Source organism: Narcine bancroftii, chromosome 1 (genome assembly GCF_036971445.1).
Source record: "Narcine bancroftii isolate sNarBan1 chromosome 1, sNarBan1.hap1, whole genome shotgun sequence".
Taxonomy (NCBI): Eukaryota; Metazoa; Chordata; class Chondrichthyes; order Torpediniformes; family Narcinidae; genus Narcine; species Narcine bancroftii.
In genome coordinates this window covers 489797761-489824318 of record NC_091469.1, presented here as the reverse complement: position 1 = coordinate 489824318, position 26558 = coordinate 489797761, and the positions used below count along the sequence as shown (strand labels likewise).

The following is a 26558-nucleotide window of genomic DNA, read 5'->3' as shown; positions in this document are numbered from 1 at the left end:
CCCTGGCCAGGTGCTCCCTAATTATCACCCCCCCAGTGAGATGCTCCCTCATTACCCCTCCCCAGCTTGGAGCTCACTCATTACAACTCCTTGGTGAGGTGCTCCCTCATTATCCCCCTCACAGCAAGGAGCTCCCTCATTACCCCTCCCCTGGTGAGGTGCTCCCTCGTTACCTCTCCCCCAGCAAGATGCTCCCTCATTACCCCTTCCCCAACGAGGTGCCCCCTCGTTATCCCCCTTCCCAGCGAGGAGCTCCTTCGTTACCCCAACACGGTGAAGTTTACCCCCCCCCCATGGTTCCTTCATGTTCCCATCCCAACCACCCCCACCGGCCAGCTATGGACATACAGGCTGAGTTGACGAGGTGCTTCACCACAGACAGTGCTCCGATCCGGACCCTCTCATTGTGGACCTCTAGCTTCTGCAGCAGGAAGGCGATGAGTCTGTCCGTGTAGGGGAAGGCTGCAGGGAGACAGGTCATTGTTACCGTCAGGGACCGCCTTCACTGACATGGACCTCTGTCACTCCACCATGGACCACCGACCCCCTTTACCAACCACAGACCACGATGCTACGGATCACGATATCACGATCAGTATCACGGACCACCATCACCCCCCCCTCTCCCGGTGGGTCACCCTCACCCCACCACAGGCTCCCATCACCCCACCACAGGTCCTTGGCACCCCTCCAGGGACCATGGTCACCATCCAAGGACCACCAACACCCTCCACAGACCACCGTCACCCTCCACGGACCACCAACACCCCACCACGACCCACCAGTCCACCGACTCCACCCTGGACCCCCTTCACCAACCACAGATCACCGTCACTGCGCTATGGGTCACTGTCAGCATCATGGACCACCCTCACCCCCCGGGTCACCTTCACCCCTCTACAGGCTCCCATCACTTTGCTACAGGCTACCAGCACCCCAGCAGGGACCACCGTCACTTTCCACGGATGGGATCAGGCGCACTGGGAGATTAGTAGAGGTATCTGGGCGGGAGCCCATCTGTATCTCCGCAGTAATCCACCAGAGAACACAGAGCATATTTACAAGCGGATGTAAATACAAGGAATGGGGATCTAAGAACTGGGGGCACTGGATTAAGGCGAGAGGGGAAAGACCAGAGTGATCAGGGCGTCAACTTTCTCCCCCAGACGGCAGTCCTTATGCAGAATGCGCTGCCAGGGGAAGGTGTAGAAATGGGTGCTATTACAATAGTCAAACAATTGGACGGATTTGTGGATAGGAAGGATATGGTAGATGATACGAAAGTGGAGGAGCAGGTTGTGCTGAGGAAACAGGTAGGCCGCAGAAGATCTGACTTAAAACAGATTAGGAGAATGGGCAGAGAAGTGGCAAATGTCGGAAAGTGCACAGTCATGCCCTTTAGTGGAAAATATAAACGGGCAGATCATTTTTTAAATGGGGAGGAAATTGAAAATACCCAGACACAGAGGGACCTGGGAGTCCTCGTGCAGAACAGCCTAATGAATCAGTGGCGAAAAGAAGGCAAATGCAATGTTGCCGTTCATTTCAAGAGGAATAGAAAGAGGAGCAGAAGGTGGAGAATCTGTGGAATTCGCTGGCCAGCGAAGCAGTGGAGGTGACCTCAGTAAATATATTTAAGACAAGGTTGGATAGATTTTTACCTAGTTGGGGAATTAAGGGATATGGAGAAAAGCCAGGTCAGTGGAGATGAGCCGATCATCAGATCAGCCATGATCTCATCGATTGGCGGAGCAGGCTCGACGGGCCGGATGGCCGACTCCTGCTCCTATCTTTTATGTTCTTACAAGAGGGATGTGAGGCTTCATAGGGCCCTGGTGAGACCTCACTTGGAGTATTGTGAGCAGTTTTAGGCTCCTCATTTAATAAAGGATACGTTGACATTGGAGAGGGTCCAGAGGAGGTTCACTCGGATGATTCCAGGAATGAAAGGGTTATCATTTGAGGTGAGTTTAACAGCTCTTCACCTGTATTCTTTGGAATTTAGGAGGAGTGAGGGGAGATCTCATTCCAACACTTTGAATGTTGAAAGGTGTGTACAGAGTAGATGTAGAAAGGCTATTTTTCTCGGTGGGAGAGTCGAGGACAAGAGAGCACAGCTTCAGGATTGAAGGGCATTCACTCTGAACAGAGATGTGGAGGAATTTTTTCAGTTAGAGGGAGGTGAATCTGTGGAATTTGTTGTCACAGATGGTTGTAGAGGCCGGGTCTTTGGGTGTATTTAAGGCAGAGATTGATAGGCTCTTGATTAGCTAGGGCATCAAAGGTTATAGGGAAAAGGCTGGGCAGTGGGAAAAGAATCAGCTCGTGATTAAATGGCAGGGCAGAATCAATGGGCTGAATGGCCTATTTCTGCTCCTATGTCTTATGGTCTTATATGAACCAAATGCAAGCATTAGAGATTCAGCCACAATGCCCTGCTTCGTGTTTTGTGATGCCATAGTTCTAATAGATGTTGGATATTCAGGGAGTCAGGTGTGTGAAGATGGTACAGGGAGACAAGGCAGAAGATCAGGTACCACCTCAGGGAGTGATGGAGCAGCAGTTACGAGGATTCCTGTGCTTTAGCATCAACCACGATCACATGGTCAATGTACCATGGGGGTGGCCCTCGCTCCCTTACCCCGTGGACAATCCCCTTCAGAGACAGGAAGGAGTCCCTTACCCAAGACCGTGAAGCAGCGGAGTAGCTCATTATGATTTTTGATAGCCAGGTGGTTGTTATAATCCAAGGGAGCACAAACCTGTGAAGCAAACGAAAGGATGTCAGAGTCATCCACAGAGGATGGCACAGCAGGGACAGCCACTGCCCCTCAGGTCCAAAGACAATTGCTTCCCTCCCCTTTTCCCTGTGACCACACAGTTTGCCCCCCACCGAACACTCCACCTAACCCCCCGCATCCCAAATATGTGTTGTGGGTTCAATCGTCTCAGGCATGGGACGAGCGGGAGAGCCCAGGGGAGTTGACGAGAACATGGTGAGAATAAAGAAATTGGATTAGTGAGAACAAGAGGCTGATGGTGTGGACTCGAAGGGTCACTACAGGAAGGAAGAGATGGGAAAAGGTGCTGAAGGGTTTTGTGGGTCACTTCTACAGATGTGCTGACCGGCTGCATCATGGTCTGGTATGGGGTCACCAATACATCTGACAAGAAAGCCCTGCAAAAGGTAGTGGACACAGCCCAGGACATCACAGGCAGAACTCCCCACCATCAAAAACATCTACAGGGAACGCTGTCATGGGACAGTAGCAGCACATGCTCTGTTCTCACTGCTGCCATCAGGAAAGAAGTGTCACAAGACCCGCACCACCAGGTTCAGGAACACCAGTGACCTCTCCACCATCAGACTCACCACCATTAGGAACGGCATAGTGGTCAGCGTAACGCCTTTACAGCACCAGTGATCGGGACCTGGGTTCGAATCCCGCGCTGTCTGTAAGGAGTTTGTACGTTCTCCCCGTGTCTGCGTGTTTTCCTACGGAGACTCCGGTTTCCTCCCACTGTTCAAAACGTACCGGGGTGTAGGCTAATTGGGTGTAAATTGGGAAGCAAGGATACATGGGCCGAAAGGACCTGTACTGTGTTGTGTGCCTAAATTTAAAAAATTTTAAATAAACTCAATCAGGGACTCATTCAAAGACTTTTATTTTGCACATTATTTATAACTGATTTTTTTCTGCATTGCAGTTTTTTAAATTTCTTTTTAAATTTATAAATTTAAATGTTTAAATTGTTTAGACATACAGTACGGTAACAGGCCCTTTCTGCCCATGAGCCCGTGCCGCCCAATTACACCCAATTGACCTCCACCCCCCGGAACATTTCGAACAGTGGGAAGAAACCTGAGCCCTGGGGAAAACCCACGCAGACACGAGGAAAACGTACAAACTCCTTACAGCGCGGGATTCGAACCCACGGTCCCCAATACTGGTGCCGTAACAGCGTTGCGCTGACCGCTACGCCAACAGTGTTGCCCTTTCTTTATTTACATTTATATCTTTGAGTACTGTTTATATCAGCCATTCTCAATTGAAGCCAAACAGTGCCCTGGGGCCCACAGCACATTTAAGACGGGGGGGTGGGGTGGGCCATGGACTGAAATCATTTTTTTAATGCTGTCAGTAGAGAAAAGTGTGGAAGAATCCAACTAAACTTGACTGCTTTACAGGTCCATAAACCTTGAGCAGAGTCCTAAGGGGACCAAAGCCAACTAAAAGGTTGAGAATGACTAGTGTTCTTTTCTTTGGCTTGGCTTCGTGGACGAAGATTTATGGAGGGGTAAACGTCCACGTCAGCTGCAGGCTCGTTTGTGGCTGACAAGTCAGATGCGGGACAGGCAGACACGGTTGCAGCGGTTGCAGGGGAAAATTGGTGGGTTGGGGTAGGGTGCTGGGTTTTTCCTCCTTTGTCTTTTGTTAGTGAGATGGGCTCTGCGGTCTTCTTCAAAGGAGGTTGCTGCCCGCCGAACTGTGAGGCGCCAAGATGAACGGTTTGAGGCGATATCAGCTCACTGGCGGTGGTCAATGGGGCAGGCAACAAGAGATTTCTTTAGGCAGTCCTGTACCTCTTCTTTGGTGCACCTTTGTCACGGTGGCCAGTGGACACTATTGATAACTGACTGGCTGCAGGAAAAAGGAATCTCAGGGTTGTATGTGATGTCATGTATGCACTCCATCAATAAATCCAAACTTGAACTTGAGTGGAGAATCATCAGGCTGTAACTGTTTTCTCTTGGATTCAGAGACCAAAGGGATATTGGTCTAACCCAGAAGAATTTCTCTTTGACAGCAGCAGATAAGATGAAAAAGGTGTTTGGGACTCTTAACACATCTATACAGGATACCTATATAAGGTCTTCCACAGGCAGTTGTGGAGACCAGATCATTGAATGTATTTAAGGTAGAGATTGATAGGTTCTTGATTAGCCAGGACATCAAAGGTTATGGGGAGAAGGCCAGGCAGTGGGGCTGAGTGGAAAAATGGATCAGCTCAGGATTGAATAGCAGGGCAGAATCGATGGGCTGAATAAGCTATTTCTGCTCTTATGTCTTATGGTCTGTGGACTAAGGTGTTGGTGAGATCACACTTGGAGTTCTGTGTGCAATTCTAGTCTCCCAGCTGTCAGAAGGATGAGATTCACCGGTGTGTTGCCAGGACTGGAAGGTTGACTTATAGGAAGAAGTTGGATCATAGAACCATAGAACGTTACAGCACAGAAACAGGCCCTTTGGCCCTTCTAGTGTGTGCCGAACCAATTTTATGTCTACTCCCACTGACCTCCATACCTCTCCCATCCATGTATCTGTCCTAATTTGTCTTAAATGTTAAAATTGAGCCCGCATTCACCACTTCAGCTGGCAGCTTGTTCCACACCCCCACCACTCTCTGTAGGAAGAAGTTCCCCTCATGTTCCCCCTAAACTTTTCCCCTTTCACCCTTAACCCATGTCCTCTGATTTGTTCCTCACTACCATCAATGGACTTTGAAGGGAGGTGAGGTCCGCAACTCAACCACGAGATGGGGAAGGAACCCAGGACACATATTGTCTGTACGTGGAAGTGTACTGAAAGAGATGTGGCCTGCGAAGCTACACACCCATGTTACCTAGGGGGTGAGCTCCCACTCCCCCACGTTACCCAGGGGTGAACACCCACTCCCCCACGTTACCCAGGGGTCACGCCCCACCCACTTACCTGGAGATGTAGGCCATTGAGCAGACTGTCGATCTGTGTCTCCAGCACTCGGCTCCCTGACTCCACAGCAGCATCCAGCACCTGGCACAGGCTCTGTCGGTTGACCCACAGTTAGTCCGTGCAGAGACCCCCCCCCCCATCCTGAGACATCCCACCACTGCTCAGTTTCACCCCACACCCCTCACCCTGCCTGACAAGCCCCACGGTCCCTGCACCCTGCATACCACCAACACCACCACCACATGCTCCCTCAACCTCCCCTAGACCTACTGCCCCCACACACTTCCAACACCCCACACTCTCCCCACATCCTCCTTGATCCTCCCCACAGTCTCACATCTTGCCCACACCCCTAGATCTTTCCCATACCCAATCCTCTCCACATACTATACACCCCTTAGATGCTCTGAATGCCCCCCACTCCAGTCCGTCCTCACAGCCCCCCAGATACCCCATGGTCCCCCAGACACTCCCCATGCTCCAGTGTCCGCACCCCTCAGACAGACCCCACTCCCACCTCTGCACTATCCTCACCTCCGAACTTCAGCGTCTCCACCTACCCAAAGACCCAACTCAACCCACACCTCGCTAAGGGGAGAGGAAAAGGCGGTTGAGGGATAAGAGGATGAAGGAGAGGGTGGGAAGGAGGAGTTGAGGCCTCATTGGGTTGGGTAGGGGAGGCGGGAGGGGACTGGCCCTGACCTGAGTGATATGGAACTGCTCCGTGTGCTTCCGATAGAGATTCAGGATGCCAGGAATCAGCCTGGGAAGCTGCTCCTCCAGCTTGTCGGGAGGCATCAGGTGTGACATCTGGCCGACTGCTTCTACAACGCTGATCCGCAGCTACCGAGACAAACACATCCCCAGATCAGGAGCCCGTCTGCGGGGAACACAGAGTCCATCGACTGGGACACAACCAACACAGACCAGGGACAGATCTAAGTTCCCCACCACTCCATGTCCTCTCTCCATTCAACCACATATTGCACCAACAGTTCCGTTCCCTGAGAGCAGCCATGCAGGTAGACAAAGATCACGAGGGGTATAGAGAGTAAACGCAAGCAGGCTCTTCCCAATGACGATGGATGAGACAAGAACGAGAGGACGTGGCTTAAGGGTGATAGGTGAAATGTTTAAGGGGAACATAAGAGGATCTGATTGTGGACTTCAGGAAGGGAAATCAGGAGAACACGAACCAATTCTCATCCGGGGTCAGCAGTAGAAAGATTTAAGAACTTCAAATTCCTGGGCATAAACAACCCTGAAGATCTGTCCTGGAGCCCTCATGTCAAGGCAATCCAGAAGGCTCACCAGCGGCTATACTTTGTGAGGAGTTTGAGGAGATTCGTTACATCACCAAAGATTCTTTCACATTTCTACAGGTGTACCGTGGAGAGCATTCAGACTGGTTGCATCACTCTCTGGTAAGGAGGTCCCAATGAACAGGAAAAGGCTACAGAGGGTTATAAACTCGGCCAGTGCTACCATTGGTTCCAGTCTTCACTTCATGAAATTATTTCTTTAAGAGATAGTGTCCCAAGAAAGCAGCCTCCAGGACCCTCACCAGGGCCAGGCCCTCTTCTCACTGCTCCCATCAGGAAGGAGGTCCAGGAGCCTGAAGGTGAACACCCAACGGTACAAGGACAGCTTCTTCCCCTCCGCCATCAGATTTCAAAACAGACAATGAACGACAGACACCCCCTTGCTTTCTCTTCTTCTGCAGCAATCTATTTATTTATTGACTTCATTGGGGCGTTTTTTTCATGTAATTTATAGCAATATTTTCACCTGTGACGCTGCTACAAAAAAACAAATTTTGTGACTTGTTCATCAAAATAAATTGTTCCTGAACTTCAGAACGAACTACCAGCTGAAGGGATGAATGCGGGCTCAATTTGGACAGGTATATGGATGGGAGGGGTGTGGAGGGCTATGGGCTGGGTTCGGAACAATAGTTTGGCACAGAGAAGAAGGGCCAAAGGGACAGCTTCTGTGTTGTGGTGTTCTAGGGTGGTAAAGGAAGGGGCTGGCGTGCCTTCATCGACCAAGACACGGAGCTTGAAAACTGGGAGGGTCGCGTTACAGCCAGTTGGATATTGTGTACAATTCTGATCACCGCACTCCATGAAAGATGTGATGAGATGATGAAACCAGAGAGGTTGCAGAGTGGATGTGGCCAGGATTGGAGGGCTTGTGTATTAGGAGAGATTTAATGGGCTGTGAATGCCTTTCCTGAGGCAAAAGTGGCATGAGAGCAGGAAGAGAGGCGGAGATAACACAGGGAGTCTGGGCAGGGGTTGTAAAACCACAGGGAACAGGTCTAAGGTGAGAGGAGGGAGATTTAAATGCAGGTGACACAAAGGTTGGAGGTGTAGAGGTTGTTGAAGGATACAGGATACGGAAAGGATGCAGAGTTGGGCGGAGAAGTGGCAAATGGAGTTCAATCCCGATAAGAGTGAGGTGAAGCATTTTGGAAGGGCAAACTTGAAGGCAAAATACATAGTTAATGGAAGATTTCCTAATAGTGTGTAAAAATAGAGGGACTTTGGGGTTCAAAGCCACAGATCTCTTAAGGTTGTCGCACAGGTTAAATGTTTAGCTATTACATGGAAATCTGTCTCGGTTTTAGGTATGAAAATATGGCATAATGAAATGAAAGCCTGTATTCCTTTAGAAAAGATTACATATAATTTAAAAGATAAATATATTTTATTTACTAAAGTTTGGAGCCCTTATTTAAAAACTATTGGTGTTGGAATTTGACCTCTCGGTCTGCTCCCATAGGTGCAATCATTCCTGCACCCAAAAAGTTTAAATGTGATCGTAGGTTATGATCTTTTTTCATTCTTTGTAGGTGGGTAAGGGAGGAGGAAGGATATTAGTAATATATATATATATATACATATATATATATATATATATATATATATAAATATATGGCGAGCTCTCCACTGGCCACCGAGACAGGTGCACCAAAGAAGAGGTACAAGGAATGCCTAAAGTAATCTCTTGGTGCCTGCCACATCGACCACCGCCAGTAGGCTGATCTCACCTCCAACCGTGCATCTTGGCGCCTCACAGTTCGGCGGGCAGCAACCTCCTTTGAAGAAGACCGCAGAGCCCACCTCACTGACAAAAGACAAAGGAGGAAAAACCCAACACCCAACCCCGACCAACCAATTTTCCCCTGCAGCCGCTGCAACCATGTCTGCCTGTCCCGCATCGGACTTGTCAGCCACAAACGAGCCTGCAGCTGACGTGGACATTTACCCCCTCCATAAATCTTCGTCCGCGAAGCCAAGCCAAAGATATAAATTACTAATCACATTATGTATGTATTAATATGTAGTAACTAATGTTATGTTATGTGATTTTAAATAAAAATTTTTTAAAAGTTGCCATGCAGGTTGATAGGGTAGTTAAGAAGGCTTATGCTGGCCTTCATTAATTCTCAATGAGAATTGTGGAGAATTGAGTTTCAGAGCCGCGAGGCAATGATGCCGCTCCATAAAACACTGTTTCGACCACAATTGGAATATTGTGGTCGCCTCATTACAGGAAGGATGTGGCAGCTTTGGAGAAGGTGTAGAGGATTGATAGTAAAAACACAGAAATGCTGGAGAAACTGAGCGAGTCTCGCAGCATCCACAGGAGGTAAAGAAATATAACCAACATTTCAGGCCCGAGACTCTGGTCATACATCCTTACCTCCAGCATTTCTGTGTTTTTATTACAATCACAGCGTGGATGAAACTTGGATTGGAGAAGGTTGACAGAGCGAGGGCTTTTCTCTTTGGAGCGGAGAAGGATGAGAGGTGACATAATGGAGGTCTATGATTATGAGAGGCATCCCACCACACAGTCCTGAGTTAAAAAGAATGAAGCTCTCTCTACAACATCCCATCACACACTCTCTTTTCCTCAGCTGTCTGCCCCAACCTCTCTGGGCCCCTCTCCCCAGTACAAAGGCAATTAACCCTTCCCTCTAGTCTCAATAAAGAGCCACAACCCAAATGATTGATTAACCGTTTCTACCGTGGATGCAGCCTGACCTGCTGAGTTCCTCCAGCAATTCCTTGTCAGCTCAAGGTCCCAGGGTCTGTAACTCATATCCCAGGTTATGGCAGAGGAGGGGATTGCACCCTTTGAGTTCATACTGCCTCGATGTTCCAGCCCTCTCTCGTGTCCCAGCTTAAATTCCCACAAGCCACCAGCTCCGCTTGGAAGAGTTCCCATCAGGCTGGGAACAAGGAGGAATTTGAGATGGATGGTCCAGTCAACAGACCCACCCACCTTGGGGTCTTTGTTCTGCAGCCAGGCATTGAAGAGAACATCATAGGACGCGTAGATCTCGGCAGAGAAGGTGTCCTTCCTCACCGTTGGGTCCGGCGCCTTATCCAGGTTCGCCAGGTACTCCAGGATGCTCTCACTGAAGTGGCCCAGAGCTATTAGGGCAAACAGACAGCAGGTAGAAGCATTAAAGGCAAAACCATCAATGGGGAGAGACCTGGATCAGGAGAAGGCCACAATAAAGGCTTGACAAATCCTTCTCCAAGTCAAATACACAAACATGCTGGTGAAACTCAGGTATCCCATCATGCACTCCCAGGGCCAGACAGAGTGAAGCTCCCTCCGCACCATCCCATCACACACTCCTGGGGTCAGACTCAAGAGTGAAACTCCCTCTGCACCATCCCATCACATACTCCCGGGGTCAGACACAGAGTGAAGTTCCCTCTGCACCATCCCATCACACACTCCTGGGGTCAGACTCAAGAGTGAAACTCCCTCTGCACCATCCCATCACATACTCCCAGGGTCAGACACAGAGTGAAGCTCCCACTATACCATTCCATCACACACTCTCGGGGTCAGACACAGAATGAAGCTCCCTCTACACCATCCCATCACACACTCTCGGGGTCAGACACAGAATGAAGCTCCCTCCGCACCATCCCATCTCATACTCCCAGGGTCAGACACAGAGTGAACCTCCCTCCACTCCATCCCATCACTCACTCCCAGGGTCAGACACAGTGAATCTCCCTCCGCATGTCCCTCACTTACCTGTGGTGAAGGCCAATTTCATGGAATCTTGCTTTGCCATTGGCAACATGGGCAGCATGGTTGCCAGGATGGCAGTGAGGAAGGGCACCATGCCGTACACTGGGAAACAAACCGTGAGCAGGTTAGCACAGAGCAGTGGGTGTGGGGGAGAGGGGGCACATTGGGGGTTTGAAAGGGGCGATGGGAGGGGAGCAGATGAGGAGACATGGGACGGCGGGATTGGGACCTGGGTGTGGAGAGGATGAGGGGTCCGGGTGTGGAGGAGGGGATGAGGGGTCCGGGTGTGGAGGAAGGGATGAGGGGGTCCAGGTGTGGTGGGGACAAGGGATCCACGTGTAGAGGAGGGGATGAAGGATCTGGGTGTGGAGGAGGGGATAAGGGGGGGCCAGGTGTAAAGAGGATGAGGGGGCGGGTGTGAAGGGGATGAGGGGGTCCGGGTGAGAAGGGGATGAGGGGGGTCTGGTGTGAAGGGGATGAGGGGGGCCGGGTGTGGAGGAGATGGGGTCTGGGTATGGAGGGGTTGAGGGGGTCCCATTGTGGAAGAGATAAGGGATTCCGGGTGTGGAGGGGATGAAAAGTCCGGGTGTGGAGGGGGGCCAGGAGACGAGGAGGGGATGAGGGGTCCGGGTGTGGAGGGGGGAAAGGTATGAAGGGGATGAGGGGGGGCCGGGTGTGGAGGGAATGGGGGGGCGGGAGTGGAGGGGATGAGGGGGGCCGGGTGTGGAGGGGATGAGGGTGGCCGGGTGTGGAGGGGATGAGGGGGTCTGGGTGTGGTGGGGATGAAGGGTCCGGGTGTCGAGGAAGGGATGAGGGGTCCGGGTGTGGAGGGGGGGCAGGTATGAAGAGGATGAGGGGGGCCGGGTGTGGAGGGAATGAGGGGGGCCAGGAGTGATGGGGATGAGGGGGGCCAGGAGTGAAGGGGATGAAGGAAAGGGGTCAGGAACACTGCCAGGTTGCATCCTGCTCCTGCCTTACCATTGGCGGTAGCCAGGGTGCCAAGAGTGATGACCACGTAGATGTGGGGGAGGATACCGGGCTGAAACTTGTGCAGAACCTCCTCCATCACCTCATTGATGAAGCTACAGCCCAGGGCCACGAGCAGCCGGCTGGCTGCCCCTTGCCACTGTGGCAAGACGTCCTGCACACAGAGGGATGGGTCGTCAGTACCTCCCCCACCCACCCTACCTTTCTCTCCCCCGCGACACCCCAACTTCCCCCGTCCTCACTCACCCTCTGCTACCAATACTTCAGCCTCCCTACCATCTCCCGCCGACACCTCACGCTCACTCCCCCATCACTGGCACCCACCCTCCCCAGCCCTCACTCACCCTTTACTGCCCACACCTCGTATTCCTCTACCCTCCCCTGCCGACACCCCACCCTACCTTTCCCTGCGCCAATGACACCCCACCCTCCTCCACCAGCACCCCCCTCCACCTCCATTACCCTGCACTCCCCCGACGATATCTTCGTCCTCTCCCACCCTCCCCTGCTCTCCACCACCGGCACCACACTCTCCCCCATCCTTCCCCGCTGACACCCCAGGGGGGGAGGGGAACACGACACCTTGCTGCGGGTCAGCTCCGCCGAGGCGAGGGCGATGACCTTCCGGGCCACGTCCAACTCCAGCTTCCCGACTTCCTTCACGATGGTCTCCATGCAGCGCAACACAACGGCACGGTGGACCGCCGACAGCTGGGGGCACAGCAAGCCGCAGAGTTACCGGAGGAGGGGAATCACTACAGGGTCATGGGGAGAGGGGGGTCATTGGGGTGCAAGAGAGGGGGTCACCACAAAGGCAGGGGGGTCTCCACAGGATCACCATGGGGTGACCGGAGGAAAGGGGACACGGTGGGAGGGGATGTCCCAAAGACACATGGGGGAGGGGTTCACATCAGTTGGGGGGTAGACAGTGGAGGGGAACCAAACGAGGGGGAGCGGTACTAGGCAAAGCCCACCTTCCTAAAGTTGACAGATACCGGGAGTGGGGGGAAGGGTACTGGTGGACGGGGGAGAGAGGGGAGGGGTACTGGTGGTGAGGGGGAAGCAGGGAAGGGGTACCAATGGGGCAGGGGAAGCAGGGCGAGGGTAGCAGGGGAGCAGGGGATGGGTAGCAGTGGGGCAGGGGAGTGGGCGATAGATACCAGTTGGGTAGCAGAATTGGAAAAGGGGCATCAGTGGGGCAGGGAAAGTGGGGTGGGGGAAGCAGGGCATGGGAAGCGGTGGACAGGGGAGTGTGTAAAGGGTGCCAGGATGGCCCACCCTCCTTACCTTGGTCTGCTGGGTGAGATAGCGGTGGCAGGCCTGCAGCACCAGGCCAGGGTTATGGCTGCCCAATATCTGTAGTGATCGTGCAATCTCCCTCCCCACCGCCTCATCTTTGTCCAGAGCAGCGTCAATCAGGGCCACAGAGAATGCTATGGAACACAGGAAGGTCAGCGCGAGGGCAGCGTGAATACCCTGCTAACACCTCAAATCCTCTCCCCCTCCATACCCTTCTCTCCCTCCACGCCTCCCTCTCCCCCTACCCTTTCTGCCCCTCTCTCTCCCCCTGCTCCACCCTTCCCTGCCCCCTTTTTTCCCTGTACTCTCTCCTGCCTCTGTTTGCCCCACACTCTTCCCTGCCCCCCTCCCCCTGTTCCACTCTGCCCCACACACTTCCCTACTCCACCTCCCCACAATCCGACTCCCCCAGAACCAATTTCCACACCTCTCTACTCTCCCTTTCCTCAACCCCACTCTCCCACCACCCCTCCTTCTCATCACCCCACTCCCCCACTAGGTAGATTTTTGCACACTCGGGGAATTCAGGGGAACAGGCGTGTAAGTGAAGCTGAGTCCACAGCTGGATTGGCCTGATCTCATTGAATGGTGGACCAGGCACAACAGGCTGAATGGCTGACTCCAGTTCCTGTGTCTTTAAGAACTTAGCTGCCAGTTCACAGTGGAAGGTCACTTAAAGAGATTTGCTTTGGAAACTGATAAGGACAATCTCTTCTATTGCAAAACACTTCATCAACCCATGTAACATAGGTTGATGCTTTTTGGACATCAAACCTAACCATCAGATGTGGGACATTGTGAATCTGTACCATTGTAACTACTTAGTGGAAATCAGTATATAAATATTAATGACTCCCCATTGAAATTGTTCATTTCTGACTTAACAAGGAATATAACAATTGGACAGTTCTCAAGAATGAGCCCTCATGGTTCTTGGGACCAACAGTCTACCCTCCTTTGGGACTCAATACCATTGGAGAGGATTTGTTCACATCCTACAGCATCCATTCTCAACCTTTTGTCTTTTAGTTATAGCCCATTAGGGATCTGATCAAAGTTTACGGGCCCCCTTCCCTGTGAAGCAGTCAGTCTTGGTCGGCTTCTTCCCAACTTCTCTCCTACCGACTGCATAAAAAACTTTAAAATATTTTTTGATTTCAGTCCGTGACCCCACGTAAATGTGCTGTGAACCCGGTTGAGAATGGCTGCTCTGGGGGAGTCACGTGATGGAGTAGTGGCCGGACGGTGAACTCCAGCCCTCTCCAGAAAAGTCAAAAAAAACAAAGGAAAACACAAAGGCACAGAAATAAAAGTTAAAGAAAAGTGAGTATAAAGGTGGAAAGAAGATGGCGACAAAAAAGAAAAATCAAAACCAACGGTAAGAAGAGAGGAAGAGAAGACAACGGAGGAAGAAGGAGAAGGCCTTACCTGTTCGAAGAGGCCCGCGGTGGAGAGAGAAACCCGCTCCCTCAGGTCGGTAGAAAGTGGACTACAAAAATGGCTCGCTGAGCCGAGGAAAAGTGCGCAACCGCGCATGAAAAAAAACACACCGACGGGAGGGGTGACCAGCTGGGGAGTCGATCTCCACAGCCGGCAATGACAGCTGCAGAACAGCTGCAGCAAGAGGAGAACACAGAAGACAACGAAAACAAGAAAGAAGAGAAGAAAAGGGCAACAAAGAAACAACAGATGGCCAACCCAGAGGAAGAAGAAGAGGAAGAGTACAGTGAAATAGAAGAAGAAGGGAAAGGCAAGATAAAGGATATACTTTCTCTTATTAAAGGATACATGGAGTCATTTAAAGAATGGCAAGCGCAAGAATTTAGTGATTTAAGAAGAATAAACAACACAGAAGAGAAAATGAATAAAATAGATATGACCTTAACAGAAATGGGAAAAAGAATGGACAAGGTGCAAGAATGAGAAGCAGCAGTAGAAATGGAGGTGGAGGACTTAAAAAAGAAATTAGAGGAATCTAATAAAAAAGTTATAGAGACACAAGAACTGTTAGCTCAGAAAATAGATATAATGGAAAATTATAACAGAAGAAATAACATGAAGATAGTGGGCCTTAAGGAAGATGAAGAAGGCAAGAATATGAGAGAGTTTATAAAAGATTGGATCCCTAGGATCCAAGGATGTCCAGAACTACAGCAAGAAATGGAAATAGAAAGGGCACATAGAGCATTGGCCTTTAAACCACAACCACAACAAAAACCAAGATCTATTTTAGTAAAATTCCTAAGATATACTACAAGAGAAAAGGTACTGGAGAAGACAATGGAAAAAGTAAGAGAGGGCAACAAGCCACTGGAGTACAAAGGGCAAAAAATCTTCATTTATCCAGATATAAGTTTTGAACTCCTAAAGAAGAGAAAGGAGTTCAATACAGCAAAGGCGATTTTATGGAAGAAAGGGTATAAATTTATACTAAAGCATCCACCGGTATTGAAAATATTTATTCCAGGACAACAAAACAGACTATTCTCGGATCCAGAAGAAGCACGAAAATTTGCAGAACAATTACAAAATAGACTGAGGGATGAAGACGTGTAATGAGAGTAAAAATGACCACGATTTATATGTATGTGGGTTATGAGGTATATGTGTGTATATGTATAATGTGCATACGTGAATGTATCCGTATTTAGAGGAAAATATAGATAGTATAGACAAGAATTAATAAGGGAAGGAAATGGAATAGAGGGAATAAGGAGGGAACTAAAAGAGTGACCTTTGTTACATATGAAAAGTGAAATCTTTTCTGGGGGGGGCTGGGTGGGGGGGAGTTGCGGTCACTGCAAAATCAGCTGACGCTTGCGAGTGAATTCACAAACCTAAATGGAGAGGGGAGATGTAGTTGTCCGACAAGGGATAAAGGACAACTCAGGAGGGGAAGGGGAGATTGGGGCTAAAGAAGTTTTAAATAGGAGAATAAGGAAAATGTTTGATGTTTTAGGAATGTTGTCTTATAAAGGGTTTAAAACAAGAAAACAGAAATGGATAAGAAGGAAAGGTAATGATGGAGAAACGGAAAGGGAAGATAAACAAAGTATAAAATGGCTACGCTGAACTATATGACTTTGAATATTAATGGAATACATAACCAAATTAAAAGGAAGAAACTGCTAAATTTACTGAAAACAGAAAAAATTGATATAGCATTTGTGCAAGAAACACACTTAACTGAATTGGAGCACAAGAAATTAAAGAGAGATTGGGTAGGACATGTAACAGCAGCATCGTATAATTCAAAAGCAACAGGAGTGGCTATATTAATTAGTAAAAATGTGCCATTTAAAATAGAAGAGGAAATAATAGATCCAGCAGGGAGATATGTAATGATAAAATGTCAGATATATTCGGAGTTTTGGAATCTACTCAATGTATATTCACCTTACGAAGAAGATCAGAAGTTTATGCGAGATATCTTTTTGAAGGTAGCAAATGCGCAAGGGAACATATTAATAGGAGGGGATTTCAACCTGAATTTGGATTCAAATATGGATAAAACTGGGAAAAAAAATACTATCGGACCATTCACCCTTAATATTGACAGTAAAGCTAGAGATCATCCCTCCAAGAATGTATAGATGGAGATTAAACCCCATGTTACTTAAAAGGCAGGATTTTAGAGAATTTATTGAAAAACAAATTAAAATGTATTTTGAAATAAATACGGAATCAGTGGAAGATAAGTTTATACTATGGGACGCAATGAAAGCATTCATTAGAGGGCAAATAATAAGTTATGTAACCAAGATGAAGAAGGACTATAATCAGGAAACAGAGCAGTTGGAAAGGGAAATAGTAAATATAGAAAAAAAATTAGCAATGAAGGAAGATACAACTAAAAGAAGAGAATTGGCGGATAAAAAAATAAAATATGAAACACTACAAACATATAAGGTGGAGAAAAATATAATGAAGACAAAACAGAAATATTATGAACTGGGTGAAAAAACACACAAAATCCTAGCATGGCAGCTTAAGACAGAACAAGCTAAGAAAATGGTATTGGCATCAAGGAAAAAAGACAAACAAATTACATATAATCCAAAAGAAATTAAGGAAAACTTTAGAGAATTCTATGAACAATTATACCGAACTGAAAAAGAAGGGAAAGAAGGGAAAATAGATGAATTTCTGACTAAAATTGAACTACCAAAACAACAAATAGAGGAACAAAATAAATTAACAGAACCATTTGGAATAGTAGAAATACAAGAGATAATAAAAAAATTACCAAATAATAAGACACCAGGAGAGGATGGATTCCCAATAGAATTCTACAAAACATTTAAAGACTTATTAATTCCGTCCCTCCTGGATGTAATCAACCAGATTGATGAAACACAAAGCTTACCAGATTCATGTAAAACAGCAATAATTACAGTAATTCTAAAGCAAGGGAAAGATCCACTCTCACCAGCGTCATATAGACCAATATCTTTACTAAACACAGATTATAACATAATAGCTAAACAATTAGCAAACAGATTAGCAGAGCATGTACCGAAAATGGTAAATTTAGACCAAACTGGATTTATCAAAAAAAGACGCACAACAGACAATATTTGTAAATTGATTAACTTAATTCATGCAGTAGAAGGAAATAAAGCACCTACAGTAGCAGTTGCTTTAGACGCAGAGAAGGCCTTTGACAGAGTAGAATGGAATTATTTGTTCAAAGTATTGCAAAAATTCAGTTTACCGGAGAAGTATATTAATTGGATTAAAGCATTATATAAGGGACCGTTAGCGAAAGTGACAGTAAATGGACATGTATCAAAGCAATTTAACTTAAGCAGGTCAACGCGGCAGGGATGCCCACTATCACCTTTATTGTTTGCGTTAGCTATAGAACCACTAGCAGAATTGATAAGAATAGATAATAATATAAAAGGAATAAAAATAAAAGACAAGGAATATAAAATCAGTCTATTTGCGGATGATGTTATAGTGTACTTAACAGAACCAGAACTATCAATAAAAGAATTATATAAGAAAATGAAGGAATATGGAGAAGTGTCGGGTTACAAGATAAACGTAAATAAAAGTGAAGTAATGCCTATGAATAATGCGGACTTCTCAAAATTTAAGAAGGAATCTCCATTTAGATGGCAAATGCAGGCAATAAGATACCTAGGTGTACAAATAAACAAAAATCTCGGCCAACTATATAAACTTAATTATTATCCACTAATGAAAAAATTACAGGACGATTTAGAGCATTGGAAAGATTTGCCACTAACACTAATAGGAAGGATAAACTGTATTAAAATGAACATTTTTCCAAGGATATTATACTTATTTCAGGCATTGCCAATACAACTGACAGAAAAATTCTTCAAGGAGTTGAAGAAAATAATAAGGAAATTTTTATGGAGAGGGCGGAAACCGAGGATAGCACTAGATAAATTAACAGAATGGTATAAACAAGGAGGCTTACAATTGCCAAACTTCAAAAATTATTATAGAGCCGTACAATTAAGATACCTATCAGATTTTTATCAAACAAGGGAAAAACCAGACTGGACGAGATTAGAATTAGATAAAATAGGGGAAAAGATACCTGAACACATATTATATAAATGGGATGAAAAATTGGTACAACATAGAAGTTCTCCAGTATTACATCATCTCCTCAATATTTGGAAGAAGATTCATGTAGAAAGAAATAAAACAAATTATCAATTACCAAAACTAATATTGACGCAAAACAAGTTACTCCCTTTTACAATAGATAACCTTTCCTTTAGAGAATGGGAAAAAAAAGGGATTAAAAGAATAGAAAATTGTTTTTCAGGAAATAGATTCTTATCCTTTGAACAAATGAAAGATAAGTACAATATAACTCAAGATACAGCGCTGGCATATTACCAATTGAGATCCTACTTGAAGGACAAATTAGGAAGCAGTTTGAGTTTGCCAGAGGCAAGTAACCTTGAATATGTGATTACAGATACAATGATAATCAAAAGATTTATAACAAATATGTATATTAAACTGCAAGAAAAGGAGAATGAGGAAACAAATGGTAAAACTAAACAAAAATGGGAACAAGATTTAAATATAAAGATAAAAAAGGAAACATGGGAGAAATTATGTTCTGGAACGATGAGAAATACAATAAATACGAGGCTACGTATGATACAATATAACTGGATACACAGGCTATACATTACACCTCAAAAGTTAAATAAATGGGACCCAACAGTATCTGATAGATGTTTTCGATGTAAAAAAGAAATGGGAACAACAATTCATGCAATCTGGACATGTGAGAAAGTAGAAAAATTTTGGGAAGATCTCAATCAGATATTAAATAAAATAACAGAAAACAATATACCAAAGAATCCAGAGATCTTTCTCCTAAGTAACATAAAAAACAAAGAATTTGGAATTGATTTGGAGGATGCACAAAAAAGATTTGTTAAGATAGCTCTAGCCGTAGCAAAAAAATGTATTATGTCAACCTGGAAATCGGAAGATAATTTGAAAATACAACAATGGTATATAGAAATGAATAAATGTATTCCATTAGAAAAAATAACATATAGTTTAAGAAATAATATTGAAATATTCGAACAAATATGGGAGCCTTACATTAAATACAATAGCGAAAACCTACCGGGGACAATCATTACCTAAGTTGATGGAAGGAGAAGGAAAGAAAAGAATGGACTCAGTAGAATTTCTGGTGTATTTTTGTTGAGTGACAACATTGTCTGACTGGTTTAATGTATCCTAGATTGTATACCTTAAATGGATGGGAGGGGGGGTGGGGGGGTGGGTTGGGAGGAGGGAGGTGGGGGGGAGAAAATGTCACTGTATATGTGTGAAAAGGAAAAAGTGTGTATCATGGCTAATGTGATTTATGGTGTGAAAAATAAAAAAATAAAAAAGAGAATGGCTGCTCTATATAATTGGAGCAAAACACCTTCACTCCTACATTGAATTGTTCTTGCTCTGGTCGGTTTTTCCACTTCAAGGGTGGTGGGTGCATGGAACAAGCTGCCAGAGGAAGTGATAGTTGGTACAATTACAAGGTTTGGACAGGGACTTGGACAGAAAAGGTTCAGAGGGATATGGGCCAAATGGTGGGCACCTTGGTTGGCATGGACATTATACGGATTGATGACTCTGTGCCTCCTTCACATGCAACGTGAACTCTTAGAAAGGAGTGAAACACAAAAGTCTGCAGACGCAGAGGTTGAAGTAAAAACACAAACCGGGAGAAACACACCAGGTCAAACAGTGCATAGTAAAGGTAAAGATACATAATCAACATTTTGGACTTGAGCTCAACAAGGTATGAAAAAATGTAGACAGGCACCTGAATAAAATTGTGGAGGGGAGGGACAGTACGGTCCCGCGGGCAGGAGGTAATAGATGGAGATGGGAGGGAGGGAGGGGACACCAGCAAACAGAAGGAGGGATGATGGCTCTATGCATGGAGAGAGAGAGAAAAGGAAAAAAGAAATAGTGTATATCATGGCTAATGCGATTTATGGTGTGAAAAATAAAAAATTTAAAAAAAAAAGAGAGAGAGAGAAAAGGGAGAATGTTCCTAATACTCCTTGCATTATAGCAAACACATTTCAACCCATTGAGCAAACTCCATTTGTCTTTCATCCGCTGCCTGTCTTTCCTCATACATAGCCTCCCTCTACAGACCATCTAACCTTTCACCAACTGGTTCATCCTTCTAGTTCCCTTCCCTCAACATGGACCAAAGTACCTGGTCTTGTGCTGAAGTAAAACACGAAAGTCTGCAGATACCATGGTTGAAGTAAAAACACAAAGCTGGAGAAATTCGGCAGTTGAAACAGTATCTTTCATAATCAATATTTCAGCCTTGAGCCCCTCGTCATATTGGGTAAGTATCTTTATCTTTGCGATATTAAGTATCTGCTGAATTTCTTCAGCAATATGATTTTACTATGAACTCTTTGGAGTTGTGGACAAAAACACCCAGGACCCTTCGAATAGCAAGTAAAAACAATGAAGGAACTCAGCAGGTCTCAAAGTGTCCATAGGAGGTAAAGATACACAGCTGGCGTTTCGGGCCTGAGCTCTTCTTCAAGGCAGCCAGAATCAGGTTTATTGTCATGTGAAATCTGCAGTTTTGAGGCAGCAGTATTGTGCATTACAGATGCAAAAATGGCTATAAATTACTTCTGTAAATGCACTAGCTCAAAAATAAATTAGTGCAACAGAGAAAAAAAGTTGAGGTGGTGCCTGTGGTCCATTCATAAATCTAATGGTGGAGGGGAAGGAGCTGTTGGGAGAAGCAGAAAGAAGCCTTCTCTCCAGCCTTTTAATTCCGAAGGGCTCAGGCCTGAAATGCCAGTTATATCTCTTTACCTCACATGGACCCTGCGAGTTCCTCCGGCATTTCTGCATTTTTACTATAATCACAGCATTTACAGACTTTCGTGTTACACTCCTTTGAAAATCAAAATCTCACCGTTCAAAATAGATTGCAGTAACTTCCTCCAAAACTGTCCTAGTGATGTGTAAACTGCTGAGACACAGATTAAACTATAGTTCCAAACAAAAGGTTATTCTCAGAGCATGGAAACAGGCCCTTCAGCCCATTGGAACTAGACACACCCTCAGCCACCACTCATCTATCATCAAGAGCCCCAACGACTCCTCCTACATTCTTACTGCAGCCAATCAGACCCACCATATTTTCAAGGTAATTATGGATAAGGATGGCTCTGGACTGTGGGTTGAGATTGTGGAAATGATCTAGAACGCGTGGATTGGGTTCAGTGGAAGGTCTTCAAAGGTGAGATTTTGCGAGTACAGAGTTTGTATGTTCCTGCCAGGATTAAAGGCAAGGTTAGAAGGCACAGGGAACATTGGTTTTTAAAGGGATGCAGTATGGGGAACCTGGTTAAGAAGAGTGACAAGCAAAGTAAATATAGGCAACAAGGAGTAAATGAGGAACTCGAAGACTATAAACAAAAATGCACAAAAAAACTTGAGGGAAACCAGGAAGGCTAGAAGAAGACATGAGGTTGCTTTGACAGACAACGTGAAGGAAAATTTTAAGGGCCTCACAGGTATATTAAGAGGAAAAGGACAGTAAAGGACAAAATTGGTCCCCTTGAAAATCAGAGTGGTCGGCTTTGTATGGAGCCAGAAGAGGTGGGAGAGATCTTCAATAAGTTGTTTTGCATCTGTATTTACTCAGGAATCTGGCACAAAGGAAATGGAACTGATGCAGATTAAAGAGAAGGAGATGCTTGCTGTCTTAAAGCAAATAAAAGTGGATAAATCCCCAGGGCCTGAAAATATATTCCCTCAGACCTTGAAGGAGGATAGTGCAGAAATTGCAGGGGGTTTTTTTTTAATATTTTTTATCGAGTTTAACATAAAAATCCTACATACAAAATCTTCTAAATGAAACAGAGAGCAGGTCCCATCATGTACATGTCACAAATTAAATATAAATAAATCAAAAACCTATCCATATTTGTTTATTTAACAATATTTCCTTAAAAATAATTCTGGATAGAAAATAAGTAAAACTACATTAGAAGATCTAAACAAAGGGTAAATTCTGTCTAATTTAATGATATGATTAATGACAACCATATTTAACAAGTTAATCTAATAAAAAGAAAAAAACATAATAAAAACCAAACTAAATCTAATCTATCCCCTCCCTCTAATCAAGGTCACCTTGTAAAACTTGTAAAGATATGAGTTGAATAGCAACCTTCAGACACTTGAGAAATTTCAGGACTTCTAGCAGATATAAATGCCCTCAAGCCACAGGTGAGGCCCTGGAGGATAGGGAAGCCTAAAAGCCTGAATATGCCTGAGATTGTCTGATCTCAGAAGCTAAACAGGCTCAGGCCTGGTCAGTACTTGGGAGGGGACACCGCGTAGGAACACCAGGCGCTGTAGGTTTCTGGACAAAGTGGCGACTCTCTGCCTGCCTTAGGGTAGACAAAAGTTAAAGAATTTCATGTATGTTACATTCTAAACGTAGATTACGTGACAAGAATGGAACCTTTACCTTTATATTGTTCTGTAATTTATAAGGCAACAAAAATAACCCAGTGAGCCTGATTATCAGTTGTAGGTAAATGATTGGAAGGTGTTCTAAGAGATTTACAATTATTTGGATAGCAAGAAACTGGTATGGAGTAGTCAACATGGCTTTGTGTGTGATAGGGTCATGATTAACAGATCTTCCAGAGATTTTCAAAGAGGTTACCAGGAAAGTTGATAAAGGAAAGACTGTGGAAGTTGCCTACTTTAGTTAGGCCTTTGACAAGGTCCCACCATGGGAGGTTCAGACACTCAGTATTCATGATGAGGTAGTCAACTGGGTTCGACGTTGGTAATGCGGTAAAGTGGTGGTTGATGATGCTTCTCAGACTGGAGGCCTATGATTAGTGGTGTGCCGCAGGGATTGGTGCTGAGACCATTGCTGTTTATCATCTATATCAACAATCTGGATGACACTAAGATTGGAGGCGTTGTGGACAGTGAAGGTTTTCAAAGGTTGCAGAGGGATCTGGACCAGCTGGAAAAATGGGCTGGAAAATGGCTGATGGAATTTAATGCAGACAAATGTGAGGATAAACCATGAAAGGACGTACACAGTAAATGGTCGGACACTGAGGAGTGCGGTAGAACAGAGGGATCTGGGAATACAGATACAGAGTTCCCTGAAAGTGGCATCACAGGTGGACAGGGTTGCAAAGAGAGCTTTTGGCATATCAGCCTAAGTATTGAGTACAGGAGGTGGGATGTTATGGTATAAAGTTGTTTAAGACACTGGTGGGGGCAAATTTGGAGGAAAGTGTGCACTTTTGGTCACCTAACTACAGAAAAAGTATCAATAAAATTGAAAGAGTGGAGAGGAGATTTACTTAAGAATGGAGGGCTGTGGACTGGGTGCAGGTCAGTGGGATGAGGCAGAATAGCTCAGCACAGACTAGCAGGACCGAAAGGCCTGTTTTCTGTGTTGTAATGTTCTATGCACAGGTACATGTATCGGAGGGGTATGAAGGGGTATGGGAACGAGGCAGAATAATAGTTGAGCACAGACTAGAAGGGTCAAAGGGCGTGTTTCTATTCAGTAATGTTCCATGGAGCAGTGAGAAAGTTTGTTTGGTGAGCAGTCCAGCCAGATGATGACAACAATAACACATTGTCATATCCAGAGGTACTGTGATACATAGGAGCAGAAGTAGGCCATTCAGCCCAGCAAGTCTGCTCCATTTTCCCACTCAGCCCCACTGCCCGGCTTCTCCCCATAAAACCTTTGATCCCCTGGCTGGTCAAGAACCTATCAATCTCTGCCTTAAATACATCCAATGACCTTGCTTCCACAACTGCCTGTGGCAACAAATTCACCATTCTCTGGCTGAAGAAATTCCTATTCTTCTATTCTAAATGGACGCCCTTTAATCTGAAGTTTTGCCCTCTTGTCCTAAACTCTCCCACCATGGGAAACAACCTTTCTACTCTGTCTATGCCTTTCACATTCAAAATGTTTCAATGATATTTGCCCCCCCCCCCACCCCCAATTCTCCTAAATTCCAATGAATACAGGCCAAGAGCTGTCAAACATTCTTCATACTGTGGTGGCCCTTCGCAGCTCCCCCATGGGGCCTCACAAAATAAAGGGTGAATGCGACGATCCAGCAGGCTGCACGAGGCCCACAACGTTGCCCTCTAATTGGCCACAAAAGAGCTTAACTGACCTATCGGGGAAAACAAATCACAAACATACCATATGCTGAGAGGGTTTTGACCACGTCCCTCAGTCTCCTGTGCTATAGGCTTTGCATAGCCATGGCTTGTAACAGCTACTACAATATAACCCTTTCCTTCCTTGAATCATCCTTGTGAACATCCTATAAACCTCCAACATCAGCATATCCTTTCTGAAATGAGGAACCCCAAATTGCTCACAATACTTCGTGAGATCTCACCAATGCCTTATAAAGCCTCAACATCTCATCCCTGCTCTTATATTCTCTTCCTCTTGAAATGAATGCCAGTGACTCAAGCTTCAAGTTTACCTTCAGGCTATCCTGCACGAGGTTTCCCAGGTCCCTTTGCACCTGGGGACTTCCAATTTTATCTCAATTCTAAAAATATTCCGCCTGTTTATTTTTTCGACCACATCTCTGCCCATTCTCCTAATCTGCCTAAGTCCTTCTGCTGCCTCCCAGTTTCCTCCACACTACCTGCTCCTCCAATGAACTTTGTATCATCTGCAAACTTGGCCACCAAGCCTTTCATTCCATAATCTAAATCATTAATATACAACATAAAACGAAGTGGTGCCAACACCAACCCCTCTGGAACACCACAAGCAACTGGCAGCCATAATCCCTGAAATCCAACTCTCTGCTTTACCAATCAGACAATGCTTGACCCACACTGGTGGATTTTTCCTGTTACACCATGGGCTCTTATCTTGTTATGTAGCCTCATGCGTGGCACCTTGTGAAAGGCCTTCTGAAAATCCAAATACACAACATCCACTGCATCTCCCTTATCCAACCTGCCTGTCACCTCCTCAAATAATTCCAATAGGTTTGTCAAGCAAGATTTCCCTTCAGGAAACCATGCTGCTTTGGCCAATCCTGTCAGGTTCTCCATAACCTCATCCTTTCCAATCGACTCCAACATCTTCCCAACCAGTGATGTCAGGCTAACCGGTCTACAAAATCCTTTCTGCTGCCTCCTCCACTTCTTGAATGGCAGGGTGACATCTGAGATTTTTCAGTCCTCCGGGACCATGCCAGAATCTATTGATTCCTGAAAGATCATTACCAATGTTTCCCCAATCTCTCCCTCTTTCAAGACACAAGGGTGCAATCCATCTGGTCCGGGAGACATCCATCCAAGACCACTCAGCTTTCTGAGTCCCTTCTCCCTTGCAATAGTAACTGCACTCACTTCCCTTCCCTTATACCCTTTGACATCTGGCACATGGCTAGTGTCTTCCACAGTGAGGTCTGATGAAAATACTCATTTAGTTCCTCTACCATCTCCTTGTCTCCCATTATTATTTCTCCAGCATCATTTTCCAGTGGTCCTAGATCTACTCTCACCTCTTTATATACTTGAAGAAGCTTTTTGTATCCTCTTTGATATTATTTGCTGGCCTACTTTCATCCTCATCTTTTCTTTCCTTATCCTTCCTGCAATGAGGCAACCAGAACTGAGCACAATATTCCAAGAATCAGAATTTAATGACATGAACAAGTTGCAATTCTTTTTGCGGCAGTATCACAGAGCAAACATTTATATAAACCACCTTACAAAAATAGTGCATGGTGTTACGAGGCCAGAGGATCCCAAAACCCAACAGCAATAGATATTCACCAAGACAAATGGTTACTTAAACAAAAGTTGCTTTTAATTATCTTTAAACATGAAAACAGGATCACACTTTAACTTATCTCTATCAACTTAACTAACCTAACTTAACCCCCTTCTAATTCT

The 26558-nt window shown here is 45.7% G+C and overlaps 1 protein-coding gene across 4 annotated transcripts in view; it reads right to left on the bottom strand.

The window, feature by feature from the left end:
• Positions 1-26558, bottom strand: part of mroh1 (maestro heat-like repeat family member 1) — a 144529-nt gene that overhangs the window by 97517 nt on the left and 20454 nt on the right. For all 4 annotated transcript variants that reach the window (XM_069915113.1, XM_069915116.1, XM_069915114.1 and 1 more), the window contains exons 3-11: positions 13053-13198; positions 12348-12476; positions 11757-11919; positions 10782-10880; positions 10008-10159; positions 6417-6557; positions 5715-5807; positions 2684-2762; positions 349-462 (exon numbers count right to left, since the gene is read on the bottom strand). In XM_069915113.1, the coding sequence (XP_069771214.1) occupies positions 349-462; positions 2684-2762; positions 5715-5807; positions 6417-6557; positions 10008-10159; positions 10782-10880; positions 11757-11919; positions 12348-12476; positions 13053-13198 (1116 nt within the window). The remainder of the gene's footprint in view (positions 1-348; positions 463-2683; positions 2763-5714; positions 5808-6416; positions 6558-10007; positions 10160-10781; positions 10881-11756; positions 11920-12347; positions 12477-13052; positions 13199-26558) is intronic.